General features: G+C 51.2%; 1 protein-coding gene across 1 annotated transcript; it reads left to right on the forward strand.

Annotated features, from left to right (window-relative positions):
- The first annotated feature begins 1,982 nt into the window (after nucleotides 1-1,982).
- Nucleotides 1,983-2,728, forward strand: LOC104295474 (suppressor of cytokine signaling 1-like). The gene has a single exon (XM_009895233.1). It carries the CDS (start codon nucleotides 2,045-2,047, stop codon nucleotides 2,726-2,728), a length of 684 nt encoding a protein of 227 aa, XP_009893535.1. The 5' UTR covers nucleotides 1,983-2,044.
- Nucleotides 2,729-9,875: the final 7,147 nt, after the last annotated feature.

Genomic DNA, 9,875 nt, shown 5'->3' on the forward strand with positions numbered 1-9,875 from the left:
TCTGCTCACTAAATCAACTTCCCCTAAGATTTATTCTGACTTGCTGAACGATCCGAGCAACTTTCAACTGCTGCCTTTTTTTTTCTTAAATGGAAAAGAAAAAACCCAACTTGATTAACTCCTTCCTACCCCTCCCACCTTTCTCTCAGTGTGGAATTTCCCTCCTGCCGTGACACTTAGGTAAAGGGTAGGATCGGCAGCATTCAGAGTGATACCAGGGGCATTAGCAGCTTGTGGACTGCAAATCGCAGGGCTAAAAACTGGAGAAACTTCCCAGGCTGCTCTTGGAAAGGGTGTTTATGGCTCCATGTATGGAGACTGCCTGACAACTACGTTATTGGTATTACTGTTAAGTATTGGGAGAGATGTTAGGAGAGGAAAGATGACTGTAGGCAAGGCATTGCTGGGCAGAAGCCTCCATTCCAAAACTACTGGGCCTGTGCAAGGGAAGACGTTTGGCCCTGCTGTGCCATGTCCTCCCCAGGGCACAGAATGGGTTCTGCACGGCTATCCAGCTAACACGAGCACCGAAAGGAGCACGAGGCTTTTCCATAGCCAGCAAAGGGTGCAAGATAAGGGGAACCTCACAAGGACTAAGCCTAACCTAAAGCTCTCCCTCCAGAGCAAGCCCTCTGCAGGTCCCTGCACGTTCCCTGGTGGGCTGCCTGCCCGCTATGAGCCCTGATGCTCCCACGAGTCTGCGGTGGGGGTGACTGCCAGAGATGGAGGAGCACGTCTCTTCCTGCGCTGCAGGCTGGGTGTCAGCAGTCTGTTCTGCTCCGAGCATGGCTGTGCTGTCAGCGAGTGTGACTGGGTTAATGGAGTATGTCAAGGGACCGAGGGCAGGGTTTGGCGGTGAGCTACTGACTTGTCAGGCCTGGGGAAGTGGTATGTAACAGCTCGGCTTCTCACACAGAATGAGCCTCTGGCTTGGGGCTGTGGTTTTTATGTTTATGCTTATATATATATATATACACACACATGCAGAATATGTATTTTTTTATATATATAATCGAAGTGACTTGGATGGCTGATGGCAACACTGGGTTCAGGAATTTGCATGTCTGAAAACAGCCTGGTGGTAACACAAGTTGCAGGAGATTAGCGGGGTCCTGACAGTAAGGGGAGGGCACTTTGAATGCAGCACATGAGTGGAGGACAGTGACTGGGAGAGGGCAGCGTCATATACTGGACAGGGGAGATGTCCCTCTGGCAGGAACAGAAGTTAAGGGCCTAGAAAGGCCTGAGCAGAACCATTCCTGGGACACCAGCTGGATCTGGTATTGGTGTTAAGTGGTCTCGTTTGTGGCAGTCCCAGCCATGAAGCTGATGGTGTAACATTTCTTGAAGAAGTCTTGATCCAAGACCTTTGCTTTCTCCTGACACAGTGAAACGGTCATGTCCTGGGATGTGGAAGTGGTTCCTGGGGTTTGGTGGAAAAAGCTCATTCACATCTTCTGCTTCTTTTAAGTCCCGTTGTCTGTCCTTTTGTTGGAGAAAGGGTTGGAGAGGCATGAGAAAACCTTTCCACCCTTCACTGAATGACAAAGTGAACAATACTTTCCTGCTTTGGGAAGTTTTTCCCTTCTGCTTTGGAGTGTCATTTCCCCTTGCCAGTCTTAAGGCCACTCTGAAAAGCCCCTAAACATCCAACTGAGGGAAATCTCGAAATACTGAGATCTGCTAGGTTCAAACCAGCCTGCTGAAGGGTGTGCTGGGGAGCCCCTAGCTGTGGATCATGGAAACCCAATGGATGCAGAGCTCTGTAAAGTGCTAACTTGCGTTGGTGGGGACCCAGCTGGAGCCCTTCCTGCTTATATTTCCTTGGTTATCCCTACAGCTGTGGGTTAGGGACATACAGTAACTCCCTGGTACCCTCTTTGGTACTCTCGCTGCTGTCTTCTCCCTGTGAAGTATCTTCACTTGCGCAGTTAGAACAAGGTGTTGGATTTGCTTCAACTGTCCTTCTGTCCTGCAGGCTGGATGGGAAGGAGGAAGCATGGTAAAGGCAGCGTCTTTCCAGGATCCATGGGCTCTTTGAGAGATGATCAGAGGGAGGCCAGATGATCTGCACAACACGCACGCCACTGGTTCTCGTCCACAAAGGCAGCATCGGAGCGTTCTCCCCAGCCCTGCACCCCCCAGCTTGCCCGATCGTTTCCGGATGTTTCGCAGCTGCGAGTGGGAGGTCCTGGAGCGATCCCTTAACATCCTCCAGGCCAGCGACTTCTACTGGGGCCCCTTGTCCGTGGGGGAGGCTCACGCCAAGCTCCAGCAGGAGCCCGTCGGCACCTACTTGGTGCGGGACAGCTCGCAGGGGAACTGCTTGTTCAGCCTGAGCGTGCGGATGCCAACAGGACCCGTCAGTCTTCGGATCTCTTTCCAGGAGGGCTATTTCCGCCTGAAGAACTGGTTTTCGGACTGTGTGGTCCGACTGCTGGAACTGGTGGTGGCGGGGACCCGGAACAACCCCTTGCACTTTGATGAGATGGGGGGAACCCCCCTGGTCTTCTCTGAGCCCCTGTGCCGGAGCCGTCGGGCAGTGCCCACGCTGCGAGAACTGTGCCGCCGGAGCCTGGCCGCTGGTGCTGCAACGGGGGACGCAGCGGCGCTGGGCGGCTCCTGGGGGATGCGCCCGAGGGAGGAGGTGGTCTCATGCCCAGGCGAAAGGGGAGGGTTGGAGGGGAGTATTGTCCCCAGTTCTTCTCCGTCCTGGGATGGAAGATGATGCTATGGGCATGGGAGACGAATGGAGGTGCCTGTTACGTGGCTGTGCTGGTGGGACGCACGCCATGTCGGTGGGGCTGGACTGGCTGCTGGGAGAGGAGGGGGAGGGCAGGGGGAGCAGGGCTTGAACCCACTGGCTGTGACAGCTGTGTCCTCATACGTGCACAGCGTGTGTGGCCTTCCCCAGCGATGTCAGGGGTAAAGCCAACATGCAGAGCAGAGATTCCCCCCGTCCCCCCCAAGTCCTGCTCTTTTCTCCCTTTATAATTTATAAGCTTGAGAAGGTGAGTTACCTGTCCTCCTGGGTCAACCCTGTGTTTTTCTCTATTGAAGAGTGCTTAAGCTTGTTTCTGCTACAGATCTGCCCTCATGAAGTGGTACAGCTGCGACAGTCCCACAGCAGTGCAGCTTGGGCATCAGTGGGCACGACCCCTGTGCCGACCGGATACCCACACAGCCGCAGTGGAGCGAGAGCACATTTCACTCCTTGCAGCACAAATGCAATGCCTGCCACCTCGGAAGCCAACGTTTGCACTGGGGGAAGACCATTGCAGCCGTGTATGATACGTGCAGCTTCACTGGCTTTTGCGTGCTTTATTTGGACAGGTTTTTGAGAGTGCAGATGAGTTTCACTATACTAAGGGCATGGTATTTCTGCGGAGGTGACCCTGGTCTGGAGGGTCGGCTCTGCTCTGGGAGAGCGTGAACAGATGGGATCCAGAGCCCTTTCTTATGCTCGTCTGATAGTATGCTGCTGCCACCTACAGACTGTAAAAAGACGTTTTGGTTTTGCCTCAAAAAGGCAAAGAATTTTTTATATGAGACTTTAAAAAAATTTAATAAACATGGTTTTGTACTTATTTTTAAAAGTCAATGAATACATGGTGATATTTTCATTCCCTTGCAGTGTTGGAAACCTGGTTAGTTTAGTGTCGAGACATGGCAATCAAACTGAACCTGAACAAGTGAATTTCTTATAAAGACCAAAAGCAGAACATAAATGAATGGTCCTAGCTGGAAACAATAAACTTAATTCATCTTGTAGTGTAATCAAGTAAAGACTTTTCTAAACATAAGATACTTCCTAAGAATGTAGGGTGAGATTTTCAGAAGTATTTTTAGTACCTTAAAATTTGTACTGAGTGTTTGAAAGAAACATGAGTAATTCAAGAACAGGGCACAGCATCAGTGAACTCAGACCGGTGAGGATGAGTACAAATGAGAGGAGCAGAGTCAGCTTGAATAGGGTTATGGTTCATTTTACGGGTGCAGGCAGGTATGATATCTTTAAAATAAGTGACTGCAAACAGCTATGTGAAAGGAGAAATTCAGATACTGTAAAATTTGAGCAGAACTGTTTTGTGCGCTGCCAAGGATCCACAGCTGTGTGGGCAGTGTGCTGAGCTCACGCTGACTTTCCCCTTCAAACTGTATGGGAGGGGGGTAAAAAGCCAAACGTGGAGAGGGATTACTCTGAATTTGCTCTTTTGGCTTTAGGTATCTTATCTGAGGAACCAAAGCGTGCGGTCAGCACACATTGAGAGAGAGAGAGATACAGGGTGTGATTCATCACAGGAGCCTAACTTAGACACTCTGAATTATTCTCTGGAGGGCTCTGTCGCTCTGCCAATGGCAAGGTGCCTGGCCTCCTATCTCGGGGCACTGGCTTTTGAACGAAGGTAGTTAAATAAGTGCCAGGGAAGTGGCCATCTTCTTCCTGCCGCCTCCTTCTCTCGGTCTCAGGGAGGCCAGTGGCAGCTGAGTAGCCCTGTAGCTGCTGATGCTCTCAGCCCGGCACAAGCGGGGATGGCTCACATTGCAGGGTTCGCCTGCACTGTGGTGGCTGACACGTGGGTATGGTGTTGCTTGCCACTGGAGCTGTAATTTCATGCAGGGCCAGGGCAAAAAGCTAAGCAGGTAATTGCATCTGTTGTTGTCGCTGGGTCCATTAGAGGTGGTGAATTGGAGCCCTTGGATGCCTGAGTCAGTCTGTGATGCCCTGGGTGAGGGCTTGGGGTGCTCTGTGTTACCCCTGGCAGCATCACGACGTGGCTGGGGGTTCAACCCACCCTGAGAGAATGGTCCTGTGCATCCCATGCTCAAACACACACCCTGTCGCTCAGGGTTATTGGTGTCCCCGGCTCCTGAAGTAGCCCTGGCCGAGCACTGTAACCCATGCGAGGACAAGGGGTCTTGGCAGACAGCAAAGCTGAATCCTCCTGCAGGGTGTCTGGCAGCAAAGGCCACCAGCATCCTGGGCTGCATTAACAGGAGCACCACCAGCAGATGAGGGGAGTGATTACCTCCCTGTACTCACCACTCCTTAGATCCCTAGTTTGAGTTTTGCATCCAGTTTGGGGCTCCCTAGTGCAACAAAATCACAATAAATTGGAGTGAGATTGCGATGAGGGGTGACCCCAAGAAGCTCAGGGAGCCAGAGCACTTCCCCTGCGAGGAGAGGCTGAGGGAGCTGGGCATGTTCAGCCTAGAGGGGAGATGGCTTCAGAGGGACCTAAGAGCAGCCTACCTGTACCTACAAGGAGGTCAGCAAGGACCCAGGCTCACCACAGTGCTGCATGGCAGACATAGGGGAAACAAGTCCAGGCTGGCTATGAGGGGATTTTATTCCATGAGGGTAGTCTGGTTGGGGGGCAGGTTCCCCAGAGAGGTACAGTCTCCACTCTTGAAAGTTTCAAGACAGCTGGGTCAAGCCTGGAGCAACCTGGTGTCACTTCAGAACTGGCCCTGGTGTGAGCCCCAGGTTGGATTAGACACCTTCTGGGGTCCCGTCCCCTGAACAACTCTGCGGTCGGGCATTTTCACAGGGCAGGGAGGTGGGACTGGCCATGGAGGAGGTGGTGGTGGTGGTGCTGTCACTGCAGGTGCTGTGCCTGCAAAGCCCCCTGCAGAGGGACCAGGATGGTGGCAGTGCCAGCCAAGTGCTGTGGCATGTTGGTGGATGGAAACCCACGTCCCTCCTACTTCCCCCGCACTGCAGGGTGCCCCTGGGTCACACACATCCTCTGGGTGCTGCTGCCTGCCATGGATTTGGCCAGGGCTTGGACACCATGCTGTTGCTCACCCTCAATGCTCTTTGGGCAGAGCTCCAGCAGAGCACAAGTCTCCAGCAGCTCCTACGCCCACCCTGCCACCCCCTGTGGGCATCTCAGGTGGCTCCAGGCACCTGTATTTTGGGACTGTGCCCTGGCTCTCATGTGGAGCCCCTGCCTTGGCAGGGTCTGCTGCACGGCTGTCTTCCCTCTCTGCCTGCCGCAGGAGAAGTGGGACTGGCTCTGCTGCCCCAGGCACCCTGCCCGTCCCCTCAATCCTTTTCTTCCTTGGGGGTGTCATCGCTTAGGGGCCTTGGCTGCCTTCCTGCCTTCCCTTCAGAAACAGGGGAGGGGGGAAGGAGTGGGCTGATTTCTTCCACATTTATAACTGAGCACAGGAATGCTTCTGTTTTATGGCTGCGGTTATAGCTCGCTGAGGGAAGAGCTTTCGAACTGGATTGCTGTGACCTGGCTGTGAACCGTTCTCATTTGGCCGAAAACGAGCATCTTGGGTTGTATGGCTGGGGGCTGCAGAAGAACCCTGTTTGCGGCCAGGATTGTGACTTAGGAAAATCACACAAAGGGAGGAGGAAATAGTTTGGATTTCAATAAAGTCTGCTTTATTTTGCTGATTTTTATTTTATTTTTAATTGCACAGCAAGTGCTCATCTCTGTCTTACAAGTAAGTCAATTCCGTGCAGGGCTGTAGCGAATTGATTTGAGATTTGTGGATGAAAAGCAGTGAATAAGTGCCAAGCATTGTTGTAGTATGGAAGTTTAAAACACATTATGGGTGAGTATTCTCCTTATTCCTGAGGAGAAGTCACTTTGCAGATCAGGATTGGTGCAAGCAAGGATACCAATTTGGGAAGAACAGGACTGTGCAAAGTGCATCGTCTGCGGTAGACTTTGCAGAGTCCTCCTTTTGCATGGACTTTGGAAGATAAAACTTTTTCCATCAGCTCTTGAGAAAAAAATGTACAAAGTAAAACCATAAGAGTTTACTTCCGTGGGGTGACTGTAAACAACATCCTGCTGCTTTCATTAACGAGTGGGAGACGTTCGCTTTAATCACTCTGCCTCTGAACTGGTCCCTCTGCCGTGTAGGAGCAGCTCCTGGTGGCCTGCATCCAGGCATTTCTTTTGGTGGCTCCTAAAGGGACTTACAAAGAAATTGCAAACTTCCTCACAACCTCTTGAGCACCATTTGGGGAATAGGAGAAAATTGTTTGCATTTTTATATGTTATGTTATACATTTCTCCAGCTGACTCATTTCAGTTTGTCAAGGAAACTTATACAGCCTTGCAGATGGTTTTTTTCAACCGTTCTTCCTAACAGCAGAAGTTGAAAAGTTTAGTCCTTGTGAGAGGGGCTTCCTCTAATGGGCTGCAAAGGGCCTGGATTTCGGTCCCAGCACGCCGCAGGCATCCAGCAGGAAACTGCTCTCTTCATCTGCTCCCCACTAGCTGCCTGTTAGTGGTGCTCTGGGGCCCCAGGGGTTAATTTCCCAAAATCCTTCGCTAAAACTTGTTAATAACTTCCATATGTACCCATGTGTGTGCACAGGAGGGGCCCCACAGCCAGCAGCTCTTGTAATAATACTTGATTACCTCTGACATAAGGGTCTGCGTGCCATTAGGAATCTGCCTTGATGGATCAGGATTCACCAAAACCACAAGTTTGTGCAAACACATTTCAAAAAATTTATTAACATTTGGACATCCTCAGTGTTTGGAAATGAGCTCCTCCTTGGTAGGCAAGCTTCAAAATAAAACCTTCTGCATACACACAGCTGGGTCTCATGTTTGGACCCTTACCCTGATGTCCCTCACAAAATGTGTATTTGCATCATTAGTCTCTAAACATGCTACACCCCTTAATTTACAAGAATACCTTGGTTAGGGGAATGTCATGGTTTTGTCCAATTGAGTTAATTTTGCACCAATTCCTTAGATGTTTGGCATCAGTAAAGTTGTGATAACTGCATGCACTGGAGCTTTCTGCCTGCCCCGCTACATGTCCTGGTGCAAAGGCAAGGGCGACCGAGGCCAGCGTTCAAAGAGAGAGCAGGTGTCAAAGGAGAGGGAGATGCAGCAGAGCCGCTCTGTGACTGCCGATGCCTCCCTGCAGAGCCGCCCGGGTCTCTGTGTGCTCCCGCTGCCGTGTGATCTCAGCTGGGGCTGGCGGAGCTGGGGTTTTGATTCAGGCGAAGCAGAGTACTTCCAAACACTTCCCGTGTAAAGGGCTGGCTTGATAGACTAGGACTTTTCAGCCGGGAAAAGAGATGGCTGAGGTCTGTGGCGGAGATCTGTGAAAGCTAAAAGCCACGGACTAAGTGACAAAGTAAGTGTGTTTTCTTAAAAATGCCAGGAGGCATCTGATGAAATACTCAAGTGCAAGACTCAAAAGAAACAAAAGGAGACGTTTCCTCACATGAAGTATAGCTTAAGCTGTGGAAGTCCTGGCCACAGGCCACCGGTGAGGCTAACTGATTTGTGGGTACAAAAAGGGATAAATGGTGATTAATGGAGCACCTCCGGAGAAGGAAAAGCTGAGGTGGGAAATAGGGTAGAGGTGGGATCCAGGTGCAGCTTTGAGTTCTGTGCCTCACTGGGCACACCTCTGGTATGGCAGGAGTCTGGGAAGAAACCAGCCGAAGCGCAGTCTTGGGCTCAATGGTGCAGGGTACAGCCCAACCTGGAGCTCCTGGTACCTGCACTGGGGCCTCCAGAGGCAGAGGGGGTGTCTGCAGGCGGCAGCCCCATACATCCGGCTGCATAGCCTGCGGTTGTGTGCCCTAGCAGCGGTTTGATGGCAGACCTCGGCCGCGGGAGCAGACCTCGGCCGCTTCATCCCAGCTTTCATGAGCAGAAAAATGGGGACACCCATCTGATGCCTGGAGGCAAGCGCCAGCACAGGAGAAAAACGTCACCATTGTCCAGAATGAGTGAAAGAGTCTGACTTGTCAGCTGAGGGCATCAGGAGAGGCCAGCATCAGCCCAAGGTGATAGCTGGGACAGCTCTGCCCAGCCATGCTGGTGGGGGCAGGACTGGGGGGTCCCAGCCTGACTAACCTCATGTCAGAAAGGAGCCGCACAGCTTTGAAGGAGCTGTACAAAACACCGTAGAGCACTGGCAGCCTCCTAGATCTGCCTTTGATTCATCCAACCCAGAGCAAATGACCTGCATACACATTTAAAGGAAGATTTTTTGACTCCCGGGCTACCTGCTTTCCCAAGACACCACCCTTGCCTTCAGAGTTCTCGACCTTCAGGCTGGTCTGAGATGCCATTGAAATCAATGACCAGATTGTTGTTCCCCTCAGAAGATTTTGGATTAGCCCCCCCCATCCCCCCTGTTTTGTCAGGCCTATGTGAGCAAACGTGGATTTTCCACGCTAAACATAATCAAAACAAAACCTGCTCCCACTGGCTTCTGCAACAAATCATGCTGGGGGAATTGCTGGCATTCGGCATGATTAGCCCAAGCGCAGATGCCTTCCAGCTCGTAAACAATAGCCTAAAGGATTGGAGAGGATCACAAACAAAGCACTTACAGACAAGACAGCATTTTCAAAAGGGACTTGAGAGCTTATGTCCATTGGGGGTTTGTCTTTTATAAATAAACCAGAAGTAAACAAATTGACAAAGATGGCTCTGAAGAATCTAAGAGAATGAAAGTGAGGAAACTGGATGTAATAGTCCAAAAATGAAGTTGGGGGAAAACTTAAGGTAGGACTAATGGGTCCTTTTAAACTCCTCAACAAAATGTGACCACAGCCTTGGGGATGGGCAGGGACTAGAAACCCCACCTGTCCATGCTGATGAGGCCAGGTGGGACGTGGAAGGGATGCAGGAGAACACTCTGCTCCAATTCACAGGAGAAAAAGAAAATCCCTTAAAAATCAGTGAGAGCAACAAAAGAATCAGGCAACTTGTGTTTGTTAAGTTTTATGAGGATTCAGTCTGAAAGGGACATTCCCTGAACTGTAAGCTAGTGATAAATTGCTGTGAATTTCACAGAATCCCAGAATGGCAGGAGTGGGAAGGGACCTCTGGGGATCAACCCCCCTGCTAAAGCAGGTTCACCTAGAGCAG

The sequence above is a fragment of the Charadrius vociferus genome, unplaced genomic scaffold, assembly GCF_000708025.1.
Source record: "Charadrius vociferus isolate BGI_N301 unplaced genomic scaffold, ASM70802v2 scaffold251, whole genome shotgun sequence".
NCBI classification, from domain to species: Eukaryota; Metazoa; Chordata; class Aves; order Charadriiformes; family Charadriidae; genus Charadrius; species Charadrius vociferus.